The 23,989-nt window shown below is 42.2% G+C and overlaps 1 protein-coding gene across 1 annotated transcript in view; it reads left to right on the top strand.

Moving 5' to 3' along the window:
• ARHGAP42 (Rho GTPase activating protein 42) overlaps positions 1-23,639 on the top strand; it is a 301,803-nt gene extending 278,164 nt beyond the window's left edge. The window contains exons 11-24 of the mRNA XM_044285062.1: positions 1,338-1,416; positions 2,018-2,057; positions 3,302-3,364; positions 4,448-4,522; positions 7,803-7,887; positions 9,762-9,820; positions 10,254-10,359; positions 10,524-10,683; positions 12,832-12,976; positions 14,022-14,405; positions 15,081-15,228; positions 16,612-16,674; positions 20,337-20,416; positions 22,487-23,639. Of these exons, the coding sequence (XP_044140997.1) occupies positions 1,338-1,416; positions 2,018-2,057; positions 3,302-3,364; positions 4,448-4,522; positions 7,803-7,887; positions 9,762-9,820; positions 10,254-10,359; positions 10,524-10,683; positions 12,832-12,976; positions 14,022-14,405; positions 15,081-15,228; positions 16,612-16,674; positions 20,337-20,416; positions 22,487-22,575 (1,576 nt within the window). The 3' untranslated portion in view covers positions 22,576-23,639. The remainder of the gene's footprint in view (positions 1-1,337; positions 1,417-2,017; positions 2,058-3,301; positions 3,365-4,447; positions 4,523-7,802; positions 7,888-9,761; positions 9,821-10,253; positions 10,360-10,523; positions 10,684-12,831; positions 12,977-14,021; positions 14,406-15,080; positions 15,229-16,611; positions 16,675-20,336; positions 20,417-22,486) is intronic.
• The last annotated feature ends 350 nt before the right edge of the window (positions 23,640-23,989 follow it).

Below are 23,989 nucleotides of genomic sequence, written 5' to 3'. Positions count from 1 at the left end.
AGACACATACATAGGACTATACAAGAGGACGCCACATACATAGGACTATACAAGAGGATGCCACATACATAGGACTATACAAGAGGATGCAACATACCTGTACATAGGACTATACAAAAGGACACCACAAACATAGGACTATACAAGAGGAAGCCACATACATAGGACTATACAAGAGGACGCCACATACATAGGACTATACAAGAGGACGCCACATACATAGGACTATACAAGAAGAAGCCACATACAAAGGACTATACAAGAGGACGCCACACACATAGGACTATACAAGAGGAAGCCACATACATAGGACTATACAAGAGGACGCCACATACATAGGACTATACAAGAGGACGCCACATACATAGGACTATACAAGAAGAAGCCACATACAAAGGACTATACAAGAGGACGCCACACACATAGGACTATACAAGAGGACGCAACATACCTGTACATAGGACTATACAAGAGGACAGCACATACATAGGACTATACAAGAGGACGCCACATACATAGGACTGTACAAGAGGACGCCACATACATAGGACTGTACAAGAGGAAGCCACATACATAAGACTATACAAGAAGAAGCCACATACATAGGACTATACAAGAGGAAGCCACATACATAGGACTATACAAGAGGACACCACATACATAGGACTATACAAGAGGATGCCACATACATAGGATTGTACAAGAGGACGGCACATACATAGGACTATACAAGAGGACGCCACATACATAGGACTATACAAGAGGATGCCACATACATAGGACTATACAAGAGAAAGTCACATACATAGGACTATACAAGAGGACGCCACATACATAGGACTATACAAGAGAAAGTCACATACATAGAACTATACAAGAGGACGCCACATACATAGGGCTATATAAGAGGACCCTACATACATAGCACTATACAAGAGGATGCCACATACATAGGACTATACAAGAGGACACTACATACTTAGGACTATACAAGAGGACACTACATACATAGGACTATACAAGAGGAAGCCACATACATAGAACTATACAAGAGGAAGCCACATACATAGGACTATACAAGAGGACACCACATACTTAGGACTATACAAGAGGACGCCACAAACATAGGACTATACAAGAGGACACCACATACTTAGGACAATACAAGAGGACGCCACATACATAGGACTATACAAGAGGACACTACATACATAGGACTATACAAGAGGAAGCCACATACATAGAACTTTTTTTATAACTTTTGTCTGTTTGTAGCATTGCATTTAGTGTTTTTAGTATTTTTATTTTATTTTTTATTGTTAATGATTTTTTTGCAGACAAGGTATTATAACACTTCAGGCATTATCTGAGGCGAATAGAAAACAATGGCTGGAAGCAATGGATGGAAAAGAACCGGTAAGATACGTGTTGATATTTTTCTTACCTGTAAAACTAGAAATACAGTCCTTTATGCATCTTCTCCTGAGAAATCTGGTTCAGTTCAGTGCGGCCTAGCCATATTTGTCTCCGGCAAAGCTGGTTGACAATCTATATTATTGGTAGAGATGAGCAAAGTTCTTAAAAATTCGATTCGACTGCTTCGCCAAATTTTACAAAAAAAAAACAAATACAAATTTTTTGTTAATAGCAGGCGCAATGACAGGGAACAGCCCCAATTTATTTCTATGGGAGTGTCGGCAGTCCCATAGGAATGAATGGAGGGTGGCCGCACATGTGTGATCTGCTCTCCGTCACTTTGCAGGCTCCTTTCTAGAGATAGGCCCGGGTCCCAGAAGTAGGACCTGTACCTATCAGTCATTGGTGGCATATCCTAGCGAGATGCCACCAGTGTGTCATATGGGCCTTAAGGTGTGCTTGTCTGTTTGGTTTGAGTGAATTGTCTGCATATTTTTATGATTTACATGTACTTTATATTCTAATGATATTTACTATTTAAATCTGTCTGTCCATTGAGTTGTCAGTAGTCATTACATAACTCATTATGTTCTAATTTTAGATTTACACACTTCCGGCCATCATTAGTAAAAAGGAAGAAAGTAAGTGCTTGCATGTTTTTGCTTACATGGTTGCAGAATTATGATCAGATCGAACATTAGGAGTAACATAGTTTGTAAGGCTAACAAAAAGGCATCCATCCTGTTCGGCCTGTTATCCTGAAAAGTTGATCCAGAGGAAGGCAAAAAAAAACTGTGAGGTCGAAGCCAATTTTCCTCATTTTAGGGAAAAAATATCCTTCCCGACTCCAATCAGGCATCAGAATAACTCCCTGGATCAAATGTAACTGAACGGAATGGACTGCTCCGAAAAGAATTCTGTTCCGTTTGGTTGCATTCTCATACCGGAGAGCAGACCACAGCAAGCTTCGGTTTTCTTTCCATTATGGGATGCGGAGCAAGACAGACCAGTCATGACCCACACTGCTAGTCAATGGGGACGGATCCGTTTTCCGAGAGACAATCTGACACAATAGAAAACTGATCCGTCCTCCATTGACTTTCAATGGTGTTCATGACTGATCCTTCTTGGCTATTTCAAAGATAATACAACGGATGCAGATGGTTGTATTATCAGTAATGGAAGCCTTTTTGCTGAGCCCTGCCGGATCCAGTAAAAACGCTAGTGTGAAAGTAGCCGAAATCACCCCAATCAGATATGGATTTTGAAAGCTCTGCATTATAATGGTTGTCCCATCTGAATACAGACGCCACATTGATCGGCTGATCAGCCACTATTTTACTATGCGGTGGCCTCTGCAGGAGAAATGTAGTATTACATTCAATTAAATGGGTAACCAATGTAGTACATGACCACACCAAGCCCTCTTACAGAAATAGAAAGTAAGAGAGAGTGCTTTGAGTTGAGGAAACTGGTTGTGAATTCTATATGCATGAACAGGGCATATGGTTAAAGGTTGTCCCCTATAAATATTAAAACCACCATAAAGAGAAAGTAAAAAACAAAGGAACTCCAAAGCCCTGGCTGATCTTCAGTCTACTTACTGTTTAAAACGATGGCTGCATGAGGAAAATGTAGATGTGACAGTAAATGTGATGCTGAAATGTTTCTGTGGACCAGACATGTTGGACAGGTCTATAGAGATCCACGCACTTCTCCTTTCCATAGAGTGTCCTAATGGACTAACTGTCTGCAAAGACACATTCTCCTCAGCCAAGATGGGGCCCCAGTGTAAGGCGGTGTAAGTTTTTGTACTACATGTACTTTATCGTCTTAGTTGCAGCCTTTGTAACATCTACTTGTTGGACTTCTTGCTTTTTTTCAGTGTTTTTAACTGAAGCTGGCTTCAACTTTGTGAAAAAATGCATCCAGTCTGTGGAGATGCGAGGTGAGGTCTCAGTTTTTCTCTCTAACAAGTGTTAATTAGTAAAATCAATGAAATATTACGACCAAAGTTTACTCAAAGACAAAAGTTCAGTTCACCCAAAAAATTGTTATCCCTGATATCCATGTTTCTTTTATGTCAAAATCAGAATGGTCCTGGAAGCTGAGATGTGAGGAGCTGTTTGGTGAGATCCTCACACTGTCGAGCTGTTTTTTCAGTCCTGTACTTTTTGGAGGAAACATTGTGCTCATCGGCCATTTCCCTAACTAACAAAAATAGCGGATCTGTAGTCAATAGGTCTAAAATGTATAAATTATTTCAGTGCTGAGGAAGTGCTCAAAAAAATAAAAATCCTCGGTAGATGCCAACATTGAGGAATTGTTTTTTGGGAGAATTTCCTCTTAACAATCAGATCCTCAAATATGGCCTAACAGCCAAAGAAGCTCCTTTTAGAGAACCAGAGGGCTCCCACAGTGTGAGAACACCACCATAAACACTGGCAGAGTGCCCCATAAATATCTCATCTTCATGACCTTCATTTTTAAAGGCACTTACCTGTTCACCATTGCCCCGTTCCAGCACCAAGGGTCCCGTCCCCACTGTTTCCAGTCTCCTTTGGACCAGAAGTGTGATGTCCCAGCCATCTACGTGCACCACTGCAGCCATTCACTGACCTCAATGGTGATATGTCCCCAAGCAGCATGTGACTGCTGATGCCAATGAATGGCTGTAATGATGCATATGAATAAGGGCGGAACATTACACACTTCCGGTTCACAAGGGATCAGAAGCAGCAGGGACCCTTGGCACAGGAACCAGTTTCAGGGCCATAGCTACAATTGCAGTGGGGGTGGACCACCCCTTTAATAGGACTTTGGTCAAAAGTGATAGGTGGTAAATGACACATGGAGTCTCTATTGGGTGTTCTTGTAATATCCGTGTCATGCTCCGCCCCCTCTGACCCCGTCCTAAGCACAACACAATGTATCAGTTTTGCTAATTGTATAGACTATTTACTATGTCTATCCATAGTGTAGGCACAAGGGTATGTTGACTTTATCATCTCTTTTGTTTCTGCTTATCCAGGTATCACTATTTTGGGACTATACAGAATTGGCGGTGTCAATTCCAAAGTTCAGAAGCTGATGAATACAGTGTTTTGTAGGTATCTTCTATGATGTACTATAACGCTATTGGTCTGTGCCTGCCAGGGTCCCTCTGCTTATGGCAGGCATTGCTGCCAGGATACTTACCACGATGCAGCACCAGCTCCGTCGGTCTGTTCCTTCCTGGCACGGATGCTGGAGCACTGATGAGGCTGTGTGGCCTGTTGCTTACAGCCTGTAGCCTCTTCTTCTAGACTACCTGCATGTGTTCCCTACAGCCTCTTAAAGGGCCAGCACAAACACTCATCTGTCCCCAGTGTATGGCAGGGATCCTTTGAGTATCTAAGGCACCTTGCCCAACTTGGATTGTCCCCTTCATCTACAGTAAATGGGGCTGTCTGGGACTAGAGCAGCCTAGCGCACAGTACTCCTCTGAACGCCAGGACAGCTTCATTTGGAAAATAAGTTGTTCAGTCAGGACAGGGGGGAGTTCCACCCAAAATAATTTTCTCCTCAGAGATTTCCACTAACAGAAATCACTGAAGTTTCTCTATGGCACCAAAGGGGTTTTGATTTTCATTTCTAGCTATTTGCTATCTATTTTATACTATTGCAACACAGGAAGATGATAACAGATGTCTATGTCCTTATGAGCCTGTGGGAAGTCTGCTGATAACTCCCTATAGGCACTCTTAATAACTCAGCAACAGCTGAGTACAGTACGAGGAGGCTTCACACAAGCAATTGGCTTCTTTTAGCTAAAAATAATGTGTGGTCTGCAATTTTTGGTGAATGCTTCATTGAAAGCTTCTTGAAGGTTACTGGTTGGTTTCTAACTTGTAGCACCCATTCTTGCCAATACTGTCCACGGACACAAAGGGAAGAGGGACCCCATCTTTAATAGAACAAGACTCACTATGATTCAGTTTTAAGTGACATCAATCCTTAAAATACATATACTGTACTGTACAGTGGTCCGTCAAGATACAATATGAATTGGTTCCAGACCAACCATTGTATGTTGAAACCATTGTAAGTTGAGTAATCGTTTCCAAAGCCCCAAAATGTCATCCAAGATAAGAGAAAATTAAGATTTAAGAAAAATAAGCAGATAACTAAGACAGATAAAACAAGTCCTTACATATAATAGTCAGGAATAGCTGCTAACTAGCAACTAATACAGATATTTTACCAGGAAAGTGGCCTTGATTGGTTGGATATGAGTCTGAGACATTGTATGTTGAGTCTGGTTTCCACTTACAATGGGTCAGAAAAGACCATTGTATGTTGAAAATATTGTACCCTGAGGCCATTGTATCTTGACGGACCACTGTACAGTGGTCCGTCAAGATACAATGGCCTCAGGATACAATATTTTAAACATGCATTGGTATTTTCTGACCCATCATAAGTATAAACTAGACTCAACATATAATGTCTCAGATTGAGATCTAACTAATCAAGGCCACTTCTCTGCTAGTTTGCAGCTAATTTTGACTGTTATGTGTGAATATTGTTTAATCTGTCTTAGTTATCTGCATATTTTTCTTAAATCCTTATTTTCTCTTATCTTGGGGCTTTGGAACATTTTGGGGCTTTGGAACCGATTTAGTCAAGTTATAAATGATTTCAACATACAATGGTCGTCCTAGAACCAACTAAAGTTGTGAATTGAGGGACCACTATAATTAGTGAGATGAACATCTAGCCATAAAAGTCTCTCTTGTACATTTCTCTTCTACCCTAGACCATAAAGAAAAGGGTAATTAGCATAGACCACAAGGGTATATAATACTTCTTCTTCTACTCTAGGCCATCAAGGATTCATGGTAGCTCTCTCTTCTACCCTGGGCCGCAAAAAAGGGGGGAATACCCTACCCTTGCCCACAAAGAACTCATGTTAACTCCCTCTTATACCCTAAATTCTAAATACCTAGACCACAAAGAAATATAATACTAGCTCCTTCTAATACACTAGACCATCAGGGAATAATTTTAACCACTCTAGACCAGAAAAGAGGGGGATTTTACCCGAGACCACTAGGGAATCAGATATCAACCCCTCTACTACCCTTGACAAACACTGATGACACTAACCACTCCTATAAACTAGACCACCAGGAGAGTCTTAAAATAGGTCTGAAATATTTTCATTAACTTTTGGGTGGTCCTATAGTCAGATAATAAAGTATATAATTTATATTTGTCACCATCTATTCTGGGGAAGACAGTAATAAGCATAGTAAACACAATGGCCATGGCTATCCCAGTTACAGGTTTGTAGCTATCCCCAGAAAACATGGTCTATTCACAGGAACTACTTTCCACTGACAGCACACATCTTATTAACTAAAGCTAAAATAGTTTCATAACCGTACAGAGCTGAAAAGACTGCAAAATAATGTTAGGGACAAGATGACATTGTCAGATCACAGAATAAAAACCTCTTGCTGCCGGATATGGATTTGTAAGTGAGGCACTTGTGAATACTTACTGTTCAGAAATAGCCTTAATGGAAACTTGTAGTAGTGAGATTCTCTTTTAAATGGATTATTTGACAGTAAAAAAAATAAAAATAATTGAGATTCTCGTAGTGATTTGGAGGTCTTTCAAACTCTGTAGTGGTAGTGAATATTTTTCAGCAGCCCTGTTTGTTATGCGAAATGTGAACAGGTTGTCTATGGTAGGGAAGGGGATAATGATACCATCCCTGGTGGTTTAGGTTAGAGAAGGGGTTAATGCAAGCCTCTCCATGGTCAAGGCAGAGAATGAGTTTATTTCAGCATCCCTCATGATCTGGGTCAGAGAAGAAGTTTGTCAGCAACCCTGGTGGGCTAGGGCAGAGAAGGAGTTTGTTAGCAACCCTGGTGGTCTAGACGTTAATCATATTTGGTGCCTAGTTTATACTCAACTTCCCAGACTCCAAAGGTGTCTCCTTTCTCACTGAAAGCAAACTGTGACATACTTATAGTGTTCAGCTTCATCATGGAAGGATAAAGACATCTCTATGGCTATGATTAAGCCTCCACGGGGTATTTTGAAGTGATGTGTCTTTACTGGAAGAGCTCTCTGAGAGATGGCAGATATCAATTTTCACTTGACATTGGCCTCCTGTCCATCACTGGGAAAGTCAAATATATACTGGCCTGGCGGCAATCATAGCTAGAGGCCAAATTGGCTCTGAAAAATAGAGAAACCATGGGTCAATATTTTCCCTACAGAAATATATGAACTCCCATAAGAGTGAACTGATTGTATGTATGATATGTGTACCATATATGATATGGCAGTAATCCAGTATTACCAGTAATTTGGAAATATATTTTCATTTTTAGCACCTAAAGCCCCTCCTGATATGGATATCGATTTAGAGTTATGGGACAATAAGACCATAACAAGCGCTCTAAAAAACTACCTCAGGTGAGTGACATATACATCAATATGTTCAATTTCCACAGCAAAAGCCATAAACCATAATTTTTTGATATTGAATTCTCAGAGTAGACCATCAATATCAGATTGATGGTGGTCTGACGCCCCGCACCCCCGTCCACCAGCTGTTTAGTTGTAGCTCTGGAAGTTGGCGCTGGAAATACACAGCTCCATCTATACTGCGGTGGCTGGAGCTCTTTAACTTCAATGAGAGCAGCACTGCAATTACCAGCTCTGTCCACCACACAATGGACAGAGCTGTGTAGTTACAGCGACTGCTTCCACTGCTAGAGTTCCTCCAGTCAAGCTGATCGGAGGGAGTGCATGGTGACCCCTGCCGATCTGATATTGATGGCCTTCCCTGCCCTAAGGATAGGATACCTGTATAAAACTACTGGACAACCCCTTTAAGATGCAACAACATAACCCAAAGTTTTGGTGCAAACATTTGACACACTGAAAGCCAACCAACAGACACTATAACATTAGAAAAGACTGTCTACCAGAACCGAATTTATCATCCAGAATTAGCCACCTACCAGTCTTATACAGTTTGTTTAAATATTAGACAGAACTAGTCAATCTACCTCAATTCATTAAATATTTTAAAAACACTCAATTTTCCAATACAGAACGTCAAATGTCCTGTATAGACACACATGGTCACACAGTGTTGCTTAAATTAATATTACAGACAAATATAAGTAACTTTATAATTCTAAAAGAAAAAGAAATGCCTATTTCTCCAAAAAAATAAATCCCTCCTTCTCTACTTATCAGGCTCTTTCCTTCCCCCTTCTTAAGTGACATTCACTTTGCATTACATGCTAAATATGATAAAAATACAGCTGCCCATAGACATCTATGGAGAGGGTAGGGGAAAGAACAGTGAGCTCTCCAGTGAGAGGGAGAGACACAGACATGCCTCAGCAGGTAATAGTAGGTGTTTTAGTCTCATCCATACTGTTCAGTACTCCTCTGTAATATTTTCCATACTACTTTGTACACGAAAGATAGTGATAAGGGAGCAGGATCTTCTTTTTTCTGTGTGCTGTGTATGGGAGACATCATAGCAGCTAGTCTCCATCTGCAGCTCAGAACTGAGAAGTAGATATAGAACCTGCAAAACATGCAAAAAATGCCTGAAGTCATATAATGAGCAAATATAGTGTTATTACTCATGTACATACACACATGGCAGCCTCAGTATAGGCTATCGATATTTGATTGACGGATGTCCAGCACCCTGCAACTTCATTTTTTATTAAAGAGTAGCTCCTGTGCTCGGAACTACACAGCTCCATTTACAGTGTACTGTACACAGAGATGGTAAGTGAAGCATTGCTTCCACCAAAGTAAATGGGAGCATCTCTGCAGTTATCAGCTTTATCCACTACACAACAGACAGAGCTGTGTAGTCTAGCCCCCGGAGCTACTCTGAAACAGCTAATCTGTGGGGTTTCAGACCCTCCCATCAATGAGATATTGATCACCTATCCATTGGCCATCAGTATTAAAATCCCGGAAAACCCCTTTAAAACTATAACCATTTTTTGATCACCATTCCGTGTCTAAGCAGGAGTCCCTTCCCACATAGATTTTAATGATGCAATTCTGCCTTCCTGCTGCCACCACTAGGAGGAGCTACTGTGCATACAGTAGCTCCCATTGAACTAAATAATACATTTGTATGCTGTAAGTTCCTGATCTCCCCCTAGTGGCAGGTGCAGGCAGACAGAGTTTCTTAGTATTTGACTGTACGTCTATGCAGGAGATTATTTTAACTGAAATTATTTTATATGTGCTGTAGAATTGCTGACACTTGGAGTATTTTAACTGAAATATGATTTATGTACTTCCAGATGTCTGACTGAGCCCCTCATGACCTATAAATTACACAAGGATTTTATTCTCGCTGTCAGTGAGTACATCTGCTTATTTTATTTATTATCTCGAGAGGTTTTATGGTTGTCGGAAGGAGAGCTAGGAGATTTTAAAAGGGATTGTGCAAGAATGGGGAGGGAGGAGGGTTGGCAAATGCCACCTGCAACCAATCACTGCCCGCACCAGTGACCAGATCCCCTTGTGTCATGTGCCAAAATGCACCAAATTCCAACGAACGGCATTGTTAAACTGGTATATGAAATACCAGCCTCGATAACGCTCCCGCCATAAATAGAATGTAGCTGTCGTGAGAGTTCCCACGGTGCATTGCTCTCAGGTAACAGGAAACCGTGACAATCCTGAATTTAGCTTTAGACATGAACGGAGCCGTAAAATGGATCAATACAAAATAAGTCAAGGGAACGATTTACTATACAAAGTCACTCAGTGCTCTGTTATTTCCTTTACAGAATCGGATGACCAGAATTACAGAGTACAAGCAGTACATGCCCTAGTCCATAAGCTACCGGAGAAGAACCGAGAGATGTTGGACATCTTAATTAAGCACCTTGTCAAGTAATGATACTCGTCTTATGAAACATCTTGTATTTCGAACGTTTTTTCTTTCAATTTTTGTACTTACGGTTCAACATAAATTCAGCATTTAGAATGTGAAATGCCGTATTTTGCTAGTTATCCTTCCAGTTTGTAAATATTATCTATATTTTTTTACCATGCAGGGTATCGCTGCACAGTCAACAGAATCTTATGACTGTCTCCAACCTTGGCGTGATCTTTGGTCCTACACTGATGAGAGCCCAGGAGGAAACCGTAGCAGCAATGATGAACATCAAGTTTCAGAATATCGTCGTTGAGATTCTGATAGAACATTATGAGAAGGTATTATTATATATATCATGTTGTTAATAACGAATTAACCACTGGTTTCAATTGTCATGAAGCTCTGGCTAAATTGGAATCTTAATCTTGAATTTCACCCTTGGATGATTCACTTGGGGTTCTCCAGCTGATTGTCCTCCTTGCCTGCCCCAAGACTGAAAATTAGGGGACCTTAAGACACTTGCCCAAAAAATTTACAGTCTTTGCAGGGTCCACCACTGTCTACAGATGTCAGGTGAAACATGCCATTTCTACTAATGTACCTTGAAAGACTACCTCTGCGCTCATTGCAGTACAGGTGGATGGTTAGAGCTCCTGATGATAGAAAATAAACAAGTGTATTTGCAGCTTTTAAGAAGCTTGAAAGTAATGTATGTAACTCAGGACTGAATATGGATCAGGTCTCTGCATATATGAGCCCTGGAAAGAAAAATGCACAGGTGATATTCCTAAAATGACTAAATAAGTGGAGCCAACTTTCTCAATGTCTTTAAAGTGTCCCTAGAATCCTACTTGATGAGAAACTCATAGAGATTGAAATTTTAGGGACCCTTTGGAAAATGGTAAGGTAAACCCAAAAAGAAAAGAAAGCTCATGATGGCTTATGTAGAGTCCATATATTTTTGCCAGGAATTGGAGCAGACCCCATCAGAGGGTAATAGTAAAGCCTAGGTTTAAAGAGGACCTGCCAGCTCTCCTCACATGTCTGTCAGGCGCATGCACAGTTGCCAGCAGTGGAACTTCTGCACTTACACCGCTACTTGGAGCAGCACCACACACGCGAGACTGTCAGTCAATTGGGCGCCACTTGGGCAGCGGGGACAGCTGCGTAAGAACTCTGTTCGATGAACAAAACGATTCGTACAAATCAATTTGCTCATCATTTGTTGCAGGTCCTTTGATGCTAAGTATGCCAACGCAGTGCCAAGCAAAACTGACTTCAAATATTAGCCTTATGATAAATTCTCTTCTTATGGTTTCAAAAATGTGCCTGGCTTGTGTAATAAAAGGCAAAAATCTCTCCAGCCGTAAATGGGTTAAACCAAATAAAACTTGTTAAAACTCCAAACAAAGAAACTTTTGATTAAAGAACATTGGAAACTCTCAGCCCATTGACCGCGCACACTGAGACTCACAGCAGGCGCCCACTTTCTACTTGAAGAAATTAGTTTTGTGACGAAAAATTGCATTTTACCGAAGAAAACAAGCAGCGGACCCATGCTGTCCCTATCATAAAAATAAGTAAATGACCGCAAACCTTACAACTGGAGCATTTACCATGTCCATCAAGAAACAAAGTATCTCGGTACAGCTAATTCCACATGCAGAGAATTGTACTTATACTTAGTAGAATATTTACATGATGATACTGCTTTTTATGTAAAGATGTTATAAAAGACCCTCGTCCTTATTATGTTGTTTGTGTTTGGACCATGAACCTACAGGAAGATGGAGAGGAGGAACAAGAAGAGAGAAAGTTGGGGTGGTATATTTTAATTACATTGGGTCTATTATTACATGAACATGTAAGGCTACCTCCACATCTGCATACAGCATTCCAGGAGCAGAATACCAGAATGCATCAATATTTTTCCAGCAGAAATCTGGCATTCATGATGGAAAGCCAACAGATCCCACTTTAGTGAACTGGGATTCGGCGGGCCCCGGTGGTGTCTGGCTATGCCGGATACAGCAATTCTGATATTATGCTCCTCTTCCGAAACAGAATTCCGGAATACCGTATGCAGATGTGGGCATAGCCTAACTCTATAGGAAACTATAAACTTCTCTTTTCCATGCCTTCGGTCTCCCTGTAAAGATTCACAATTCTCTTCACTGAGCAGAAAATTCTAGACGGGGAGGTGGGGGATGCAGCTGCAGTTTCATGATTTTCAATGTCTGCTAGACCGTGTGCTGTTAGAGGGAGAAGGAGTAGCAGGAAACATAATCTGCTTGGCATAGAGCGCACAGCTCTTGATTCATACCACTGTGAACTTTCCTTCTCAGCAAGTATAGTAGGAATACCCTTTTAAATATTAACATGTCGTTCGATGTCTCCGTGACTGATGGCGTTACCGCTGGATTTTTGGTAGTCATGTTATTTATCAGGTCTATTGTGGGTAAAATTTGTTCTTATTTTTTTCACAGATATTTCACACGGCACCAGATCCAAATGTACCGCTTCCTCAGGCACAACCACGATCAATTTCTAGACGGACCAGAGCAATCTGCCTTTCTACAGGTCCCAGGAAGCCAAAGGGGAGGTATACCCCATGCCTGGCCGATCATGACAGTGAGTATTCCCTTACTTGGTGCAACGTCTTACTTCCCATTCACCCAAGCCACACACCACACTGGGCTTGAGTGAATCCAGTGGATCCTATTGGTTTCAAGATATCACATAAATGACAACATTTTTTTTATTAAAGTGACCTTCTAGTCCTAACCTAAAATTTGACAATATATGACCCATGTATTGTCAGCATACTTAGTGCACTCCATGTCTCCAGTGCTGTCTCCATTCCTCCATTCTAGTCCCTGCCGAATTCCTTTCAAGATGGCTGCCACCATCTCACAATTCCCAATGTAGAGTACTGTAGGAAAGTCTAAGACATGCCACCCTTCCGTTGCCTGGATGGACCAGCACTGTGTCCACTCAAGGGAAGAGGAATGAGGGGCACGTCTTAGACTTTCCTACAGCATTCTGCATGGAGAAGTCTGAGATGCTGGAGGCAGCATGTCAGAAACTGTATAGTGAAATTTTAGGTTTGGACTGGAGGGTCTAAGAAGAAGGCCTTAAGAAAAAGACAGAAGAAGGGTGTAAGAAGAAGACATAAATGCAATTGGATGTGTGCATAGTGGTAAGGCTTGATTATAATATGTATTATAATATTATTTTTGGGACACTGGGGTTGTCTAGTTTAGAAAGTCCATCATTACATATTCTTATTGGGGAATTCTGTTGATAGTGGGGTCCTCCATTCAGGACCCTTACTAATTAGCCAGGATCAGCTACAAATATTGTCCCTTGCTCTGGAGGACTGGGCACATCTATAAATTACATGGCCACTCAATTATTTCAGGGGGACGCTGTGTAATGTTTGATTTCCCCCGTGGTGGTGCTGCAGAGAAATTGAACACTTGGTGATGGGTTTACTCACAGATCATAGCTGGTTGCAAGGAGTCTCATACATTTTTTGAGGGACATGATTTGGATAGAATACATTAAAATCAGCGACCACATCATAACTGCTGTGACTTCAGCAAAGGAATAAGGTTCTCAAAGGAGTTCTATGATCTTAAATGGTTTGGACATTGTTTTTATTTTTTCTTCTCAGGTGATTCTTACAGCAGCAGTCCAACTAGCACCCCTATGGGTAGCATAGAGTCTTTGTCTTCACATTCCTCAGAGCAAAACGTCAACTCAAGGTGTGCATCGTCCCCACAAAGAGACAAAAAAGGAGGAGGAATTCCCTGGGTCACCTCTACACCATCGTCTAATGGCCAGAAGAGTTCTAGTCTGTGGACCACAAGCCCTGAGTCCAGTTCCAAAGAGGACGCTTCCAAAACAGACGTGGAATCAGACTGTCAGAGCGTATCTTCTGTTACAAGCAGGGGAAATATTTCTCCTCCAATTGACCTGACCAAGAAAGGACATTATGAGCTGTCTGGGCTCAAACGCTCCGCTGCATCTTCTCTCCGTTCCTTACCTTCCACAGAAGGTAGAGTCATACCAGTCTCTTTTCCTGGTTCCTAAGGTTGAGATGTTGATACTTTAGCTCATGTGGAATGTTTTTGACCAAGAAACTTTGACCATGTGCTATCCCCATGTAATCGTTTTGACATTTTTGAAGAGCCATATTGGGAACTGTCATATTAAAGGGGAATTCCACTAAATTAATCTTCTAACAAGTCTAAAGCTCAATTAGTGAATGTCCATGAGCCCCGACTCAGAATAAATGGCCACTGTTGTTCTATCATAGTATAAGATGGACATTTCCAACACCAAAAACTTCCAAGCAATGCCAAATGAATTCAGATCTCCATCACTTAAGTGTTCTGGCATGTCTGTTAGATAAGATTCCCTCAATGCCAATAGTTATTTGTCAGCAAAGCCATAAAGGAGTCATTCTATAAACACAATCCCTTTCCATATGCCCTATTTGGAGGTCCTAATATGGTGCACTTATGCAGTCATGTATTAAATTTCCCCTGCTGCATCCGAATTGTCTGTCGAGAGAAGGATTCCCCTGGCAAGCTTAGCCTGGAGTTGAATCAGCTGATAACCAGGCCAGCTGTAGTATGAAAGTGGTTGTCCCTGATGAGACAATCAGATCCCATTAAATGTTTCATGGTACTCTTATAAAGCTTATATTTTCCATCTTAATTCACAACAGGTATGAAAAGTCGAAGCCCGTCTACTCAAAGTCTTACATCGGTGGACCTTAAAGACATCACAAAGGCTTATCCTGATTTACCTCCAAAGGGAATAAGGAGGAGACTGGACACTGGTTCCAGTAATGGATACCAGAGACCAGGATCAGTGTAAGTTCTGTATATAGTACACATAGTGTTATGGTCCTTCAGGCTTCTCAGTGATGTTGCTGGTCTTTTTCTTTCTCACTTACTTTCAGTTCTTCTAATCTTCTAATCACCTTCTCTGGTATGCTTAGTCTACTAATGTATACCTCCTACAGAAGCCTCCAATGCATGCCATTGTATAGGCATAGAATAATGCCTTATTCACCCGTCAGTTTTCGATCAGTGATTTCCGTCAGTGATTGTGAGGCCAAAACCAGGTGCGGCTCTAAACACAGAACAGGTGCAGATCTTTCCCTTATACCTTATGTCTGTGGAGGATCCAATCCTGGTTTTGGTTCACAATTTTTGATGGAAATCACTGACTAAAACACTGACATGTGAATGAGGCTTTAGAGTAACATACATCACCCCCCAAAAAATATATACTGTGTGTTATACATTTTTTAGACTGGATGCCTCTGTATTGGATAGCGTGGTCATAACCACTGACACATACCTGCCTGATGTATGACAAAACACAGAATGTTACACATATGCTCTTCCTTTGCTCTTGGGTCAACATATCCCAAGCTGTGTAGTGTCAGATGACAAGTAGAGATGAGCGAATCGAAGTCAAGTGAATTGACTTTGATCCGAATTTCAGTAAAAATTTGATTTACCACAAAGCCGAATTTCCTCGCACTTCGTGGTAATAAATCTATTTTTCCTGGAATGGCGGTTAAAAACAAACATATTTACCTCATCCATTTCCTCACAGAGAGGCTGTAGTGGCCATCTTGATTGAAGAAACAGCGTGAAATCTCATCGTGTCACCGCGTGAGGTTTTGCACAGTTTCTTCAATCAAGATGGCCACGACGGCCTCTCTGTGAGCAAATGGATGAGGTAAGCATGTATTTTTTTTTACCCTGATTTACCCTGAAAGGCCTCAATTTTAATGTCAGATGCCACCAATGAATGTGGCATCTGAGCGATTCAACCACATGGGGACGGCACGATCGCCGAATCCCATCATTGAGCATGCTATATACAATGGAATGTGATTTGTAAAGGATCAAATTTCCTTGAAAAAAAAAAATATAAATAAAAATAGCGATACTGTGTCACCAGATGTCTACCTTGTCTATGTGCAGCCACCCAGTGGTCGTGATGTGTCTTGCAGCCTGGCAAGGATGTTTCTATCATGAAGTCTTTGATTTGTAAGAATCTCTAACCAAATTAAAGCTGAAGTAATGGTGGACACATCTGTATGTGGACAGAACCAAGCTAGTTAGCATTCTGTATTCTCTCTAGTTCTGCTCCGGCTCACTAATTGATTGACATCCTGGTGGCCATGTGCCGGGACATGTTAAAATTCATTCTCAATGATAAATGTCTTCTTTTCGTAGGGTGGCAGCTAAGGCTCAGCTTTTCGAGAATGCTGGATCAATGAAACAGACCACTCCCGGGCGGTAAGGTTCCGATCCAATATAAATTTGGTTAAAATACAGGTTAATTTGAAAGAAAAGCATTATTTTCCGGTCACATATTGCAACGTTTTACAGTTTTATGTACAGATAGTACATTCCCATTAGGCCTCATGCACACGACCGTTTTTGTGGTTTGCATCCGAGCCGCGGCTCGAGTGCAGACCCATTCACTTCAATGGGGCTGCAAAAGATGCGGACAGCATTCTGTGTACTGTCTGCATCCGTTGCTCCGTTCCGTGGCCCCGCAAAAAAAATACAGCATGTCCTATTCTTGTCCGTTTTGCAGACAAGAATAGGCATGTCTACAATGGGCCGCCCTTTCCGTTCCGAAAATTGCGGAAGGCACACAGGCGGCTTCTGTTTTTTGCGGATGAGTGAATGTGAATGGGTCCGCGATCCGCTGCGGCTGCCCCACGGTCGGTGTTCATGCATTGCGGCCTGCAGCACGGCTAGGGGGCGCACACGTGCAGGAGGCCTTAGAATGAGTGTTGAATAGGTAGAATAGGCAGCTGCCTAAGGCACCAATGCGGGGGGGAGGGGGATTATGGAATACAAAAGAAGCTAAAAATACAGGACGTTATGACTGAGCTGCTGATAATGCTGTGGACATCGGGGGAGGGATGATAAGTGACAGGAGATATTTATTATGCAATTGTCTTCGGGGGTGTGTCCTTTCTTCGGGGGGTGTCCTTCCTTAAGGGGTGTGTCCTTTCTCAGGGGTGTGTCCTTTCCCAGGGGTGTGTCCTTTCTGCCATGTCTGATAGCAGTTGAAGAATGGAACTGAGCATGTGCAGTATGTCAACCTCAATGAGCTGGACAGAGGACAGCAGGTGGCGCTATACGGATAGATTTCAGTGAATAACTCAGTGGCTATACTAAATTTTTTATTATATGCAATCATAAAAGTATTTATCTCCATGTTGCTGGTGTGAAAAATATAGACTATTATTCACAGGACAATCCCTTTCTTTAAGAGCAGTGTGTGAAAGTCACTGAAAGGGTTAATAGGAGCCTCTGACTATTTGTGAAAAGGAAATGACCCTCACTAGGAAAATACAATTATACATGCGCCTGACCGCAGTAAGTCAGTAAGTCATGGGAAATATGCCCAAGTAGGCCAAATATTCCAGAAATATTAGTAATGTCCGCTGGGAGTAATTACCCCGCACCCTGACACCTGAGAACGGAGAGACATGGAGGAGGAGGAAGTTATTATTCTCACCCTGGGGTCAGCTCTATGTAATGTCTGCAGCATGGGGGGAAGGCAGCCTATGCTATATTAGATGTTTCAGACCATTCACCAGCTGAGACTTGTAGTTCTACAGGGAGACAAGTAACCCAAGTCCTGTCTTCTCTCAGTTTGCAGCACAGTCTAGTGTCCTCTGTTATCAACCAGCTGAATTTAGGGAGGGATTGACCGCAGTGTTCAGTGGAAATCCCAAAAATCTCTACTTGATGAAACCCTAAATTGCACCGTAGGCCACCTTAAAGGGGTTTTCCAGGAACTGATAGGTCATGAATACCAGACTGGTTGGGGTCTCACTCCTGGCACCCCTGTGGCCTCTTCTTCAGGCCTGTGATGTCACGTTCATCGGTCACATGTCCTTTGTGCAGCATAGACCAATCCAAGTGAATGGGACTGAGCTGCAGTACCAAGAACGACCACTCTACAACGTACGGCGCTGTGCTCGTTATACAATGAAGAGGCCGCAGCGCTCGTCTGAGGGCCGTAGCCAATTCAAATAACGGATTGGCAGGGGTGTCGGAAGTCAGACCCCCACCAACCTGATATTCATAACCTATTCTCAGGATAAGTTATCAATATAGATAGGCCCTGGAAAACGCCTTTAAAACTCTATTGTTTATTTCTTGCTCTTAAAGGGGAAATTCACTCAACATGATCTTCTGATCTGTCACAGACATCTGCGAGTGAGAAGGTTGAATGGGTGACGTCTGTGACCACTACTGATTTACAGATTCCAAGGGTGTTTTTCAGTGATCTGACCCCTTTGGTACTGCTCAGAGACTTCTGCTTGTAGGCTCCACACCTCTTGCTGGTTGACTCCATAAATAAATACCTCTTGGGTGAAACAGCTCCAGTATCAGGCCTCATGCACACGACCGTTGTTCTGGTCCGCATCCGAGATGCAATTTTTGCGGCTCGGGTGCGGACCCATTCACTTCAATGGGGCCGCAAAAGATGCGGACAGCACTCCGTTGCGCTGTTCCGTGGTCCGCAAAAAAATATAACCTGTCCTATTCTTGTCCGTTTTGCGGACAAGAATAGGCAGTTATATCAATGGCTGTCGGTGCCGTTCCGCGAATTGCAGAACGTACACGGACGCCATTCGTGTTTTGCGGATCCGCAATTTGCGTACCGCAAAAACACACAATGCTCGTGTGCATGTAGCTTTATAGAATTGGATAAGAATAGAAAACTGGTGTGTTTTTATGAGCAGCCGCCCGGCCTTCCTTCCTAGCGTACCGTTCAGATCATATAGTGCATTAGCTATAATGCAGTCTGACTATCTCTGTAGCGCCACCTTGTGGCCTTCTGTTGCTTTTTTAATACAGTAAAATTCCTCCTGACGGTGAATGAAGTTTTTGCATTACTATATATTATTAGACAAAATCTTCTGGAAAGCCCATCTGTCTACAATTTACTACTTTCATTTGCCACCTTTGACGCCTGGAAACAGGTATAAAAGCGAGTGAAAACCCCTGCAGTCAGGGACTAATGTAGTTCTTACAACCGTCCCACGGACTGCTGTAGCAGTATTCTTTGTGTGTGGCACTTGTGTTTATTTCAAGGAGGGTAATATAAAATGAAGGCCTATGGGACAAGAACACCGGGCCCAGGGCATGCTGTGATATAAGAAGAAAAAAATTTACCCCAAAAACACACACCTAAAAAGGTGAAAAAATAAATAAAAATAAAAATAAAAAGCCTGTTTGTCCTGCATTAGCGATGAGCGGGTTCGGGAAATGTTTTTTACAGTACAAATTGATTTATGAAGTTATTACGCGAAGGCTCCTGCTCCGTACAGTATTAGAACAAAGTTTTATGCGAATCAACTTCGGATGTTTCATCCGAAGTTGATTCGCTCATCCATATTCTGCATTTAATATTTCCCTTACAACATCTGGAGCTGCGAAAGAAACCTCACTAATCGCCATAAACCCCCTCAAAAATACCAGGGGGAACTAGGGAAAGCTTCTCCTACTGCCAAGTGTCTGCAGGTATTGGTACAGAGATGGTCCATTATTTAGGAGACGTGTTTAACCCTGGCAGCGGGCTCTTGTAATGAAATGTCCAGACTGGACTTCCCCTTTAAGATGCCACTGAACTTGTATTTCTCAGAATTCTGGATGGTGGCAGCACAGCGGGGGTCAGTAACCTCCAGCTCCTGTGAAACTACAACTTGTAGCATGCTCCATTCACTCTATTCACAAAAGTCGTGCATGCTGGGAGTTGTAGTTTCACAATGGCTGGAGTGACAAACCCAGGAAATTCTGCTTTCTGTAATCTACATAAAACACACCCCCAGTGTACAGCGCCCCCTATCGCAGCAGAAGTTATTCTTTTTTATGATTTCTTGTAAAAGTAATGTTTTTTTTTTGTTTGTTTTTTTGCTTCTTTGTAGCCAAGCCAAAGCGATGTACTCTTGTAAAGCGGAGCACAGTCATGAACTGTCTTTCCCCCAGGGGGCGATATTTACTAATGGTAAGTCTGTGCTTTGTATTAGGCCTCCTGCATACAAACATCTTTTGCGGCCCCATTGAAATGTATTGGTCTGCACCCGTTCCGCAAAATTGCGGAACGGATGCAGAGCCAAAAATACGGTCGTGTGAATGTAGCCTTGAGGGGCCAGATGTTCACTTCTGCAAAAAACGGAATGCACATGGACGTCATCCGTATTTTTTGCGGACCGCAAAATACTTAAAAAGCCATACGGTCGTGTGCAAGAGGCCTTACATGGATTATATATTGTCTATGTCTTCACAAATAAAGCTTATTTCTATCAAAAAAATAAAAATAAAAAGTTCTGCAAATTTTTAACCCCTTAGTGACCATCCTGTTTTGGGCCTGTTAATGACCAAGCAAATTTTTTTTTTTTTATCGTCGCCTTCCAAAAGCTAGAACATTTTAATTTTTCCGTCAATGTAGCCGTATGGGGGCTTGTTTTTTGCACGGCAAGTGGTAGTTTTTCATGGGGCCATTTTGGGGAACACATAACTTACTTTTATTAACTCTTTCTCGGGGGATGGGAAAAAAACAGCAATACTGCCACTGAGTTTTTATGTTATAAATCTTGCTACGTTCATTTTTCTGCATAAATAACACGATATCTGTACTCTCTGGGTCAGTACTATTACATTAATACCAAATACATACAGGTTTTTTTTTTACATTTTACTACTTTTGTACGATAAAAACCCTTTTTGTTTAAATGAAGAAAATGTTTTTGTATCGCCATTGTCTTCCTTAGGCCTCTTTCACACGGGCAAGATTTCCGCGCGGGTGTAATGCGTGAGGTGAACGCATTGCACCTGCACCGAATCCGGACCCATTCATTTCTATGGGGCTGTGCACATGAGCGGTGATTTTCACGCATCACTTGTGCGTTGCGTGAAAATCGCAGCATGTTCTATATTGTGCGTTTTTCACGCAACCTCAGGCGAAATGAATGGGGCTGCGTGAAAATCGCAAGCATCCGCAAGCAAATGCGGATACGGTGCGATTTTCACGCATGGTTGCTAGGAGACGATCGGGATGGAGCCCCGATCATTATTATTTTCCCTTATAACATGGTTATAAGGGAAAATAATAGCATTCTTAATACAGAATGCTTAGTACAATAGTGATGGAGGGGTTAAAAAAAATTAATTAAAAATTAACTCACCTTAATCCACTTGTTCGCGCAGCCTGTTTCTCTTCTGTCTTATTCTTTGAAGAAAAGCCCCTGTGGTGATGTCACTGGGCTCATCACATGGTCCGTCCCATGATCCAATGTTTATGGAACATGTGATGGACCACGCAATGAGCGCAGTGACATCACCACAGGTCCTTTTCTTCAAAGAAAAAGACAGAAGAGAAGCCGGCTGCGCGAACAAGTGGATTAAGGTGAGTTAAATTATTTTTAATTTTTTTAACCCCTCCATCACTATTTTACTTAGCATTCTGTATTAAGAATATTATTTTCTCTTATAACCATGTTATAAAGGAAAATAATAAAATCTACACAACACCGAACCAAAACCCGAACTTCTGTGAAGAAGTCTGGGTTCAGATTTGGGTACCAAATCCGATTTCTCTCACGTGCGCGCAAAACACAATAAAATGTTTTGCATTCGCGCGGAAAAGTCGCACATTTTCCCGCGACGCACCCGCATCTTATCCGGCCCAAATCCGTGACGCCCATGTGAAAGAGGCCTTACTCATTTATTCCCCCCACCGATTCAGCGCCATCGCTCTGGTAGTTCATGATGACATGCCCATACACTCACATGACTGCTGCTACCAATCACTGGCCTCAGAGGTAGACGGAACAAGACTGCTGAGGCCAGCGTGGTGGTATACAGGCATGTCACTGCTGCAGCCAAGTAAACAGAGACCGCCACAGAGGACCAGAGCAGAGGCCATGGGAATAGCCCTCATCTGTAAACACAAGTCTGAATGTGGTTGTCTCCATTCACTAACAGCTTGCAGAGATTTTGAAACTGACGATGTATCTTGAAGTGCTTATAACTTGACATATACAGTATATTCAGTAGCGTTCTTTCATCCTCCCAGTGTACAGGTCTGTGGAACCCGGCTGGCTGAAGGCAACCTATGAAGGCAAGACTGGATTGGTTCCAGAGAATTACGTTGTCTACCTCTGATGACGCTTGTTTGGACAGCGCTATCTTCATGGTATCCATGGTGACAAATGAGAAGACGCTGACTGTATCTAATATGGGTACAGTGGATCAACCGGCATTGAAGGTCTCTGTTGGCTTGTGACTTGAAGACTCTTTTGAGAGATTGTCCACTGCTTGACTTGAGGCCTACTATGAAGAATTTAGAATTGCAGTCGAATGAGTATAATATATATAAATCTATGTATTTGATGTTATCTACGTGTCCAGAAATGATCAAAACCTTGAGATATTTGGTACTCAGTTGAAGGAGGACGTGCACTGACCACCGGTACCCGACCCACCAGTGTATGCAGAGGGGTAACTTGAAGGCAAAATCTGAAAACCTACCATGTGCCAAAATCTTGAAGGCAAAGTCTAAAAACCTACCATGTGCCATTGATATTACTGGTGCCTTGTTTTGGGGCCCTCCAGGGTGCTCGTGCTCATGTGCCGCCTCTGCCCCCCTCTATCCCCACTAGTGTGAGGTCAGATGATTGAACTAAGTGCGCCTCCTCTCTTCTTAGCAATAACTGACATGTATGGTGACTATATTTTATTTAATCTTCACTTTTGTTGTAACTATTATTCTGAGATTGTATGTACTGTACCTGCAGACCACTATTGTTGCCCTCCATGAAGGCGTAAGGTATTATTGAGATTTTCTACATACTTCAAGACATCTGAGGTTTACACAATGATGTTTAGCCACCCGAGACCACTGCACTGGCATACCACCACTTATACTGAAGATGCCATAATGGAAAGTGGAGCGATATTCCTCTAAATACAGTTTCAGGGGCAGCAGTGACATCATCGGGAAGTAGAGTGATGTCACTCTTCACTAGTGAATTGATTGGCTGACTACTGCAGCACTGTCAAATCTCTGTCCAAATTTGTGATAAATTTTCTGGGGAATTTGAGGGTCATGGTAGGCAGAAGTAAAGCCAGCAATGGTAAAATTGGAGAAAATAGCAAGAAAGGAAAGACTCTTCTCTGCCAGGGAAATTTCATAGGTTTTCGACATAGGGAACTCAATATCTGTTTGTCAAAAAAATCCCAATTTTCATCACTAAAAAAATAAAAATAAAATTTATTTTTGCTTTTTTTTTGGGCAGACCCCCCTCTCCCCCCAACCAGACTGCTTACTGCCACTGGGCCCCTCTCCTTCGCTCCTCGCCTCATCTGCCTCGCTTCGGTCCATTGCTGTAAGCCTTGACGCTGCTACAGCCACTGATTGGCTGCAGCGGTGACTTGTTCCTCTTCCATCATGTCGCCAATTGACCTGACGCAAACGAAGCAGGTCACTGCTGCGGCCAGTCATTGGCTGTAGTAGTGGCGTCTAAGGGGATGGTGACAACGGGGGACTCAATTGAGGCAGGCGAGGCTGGGGAATAAT

The sequence above is a fragment of the Bufo gargarizans genome, chromosome 3 (genome assembly GCF_014858855.1).
Source record: "Bufo gargarizans isolate SCDJY-AF-19 chromosome 3, ASM1485885v1, whole genome shotgun sequence".
Taxonomy (NCBI): Eukaryota; Metazoa; Chordata; class Amphibia; order Anura; family Bufonidae; genus Bufo; species Bufo gargarizans.
This window is presented reverse-complemented; position numbering and strand designations above follow the sequence as displayed.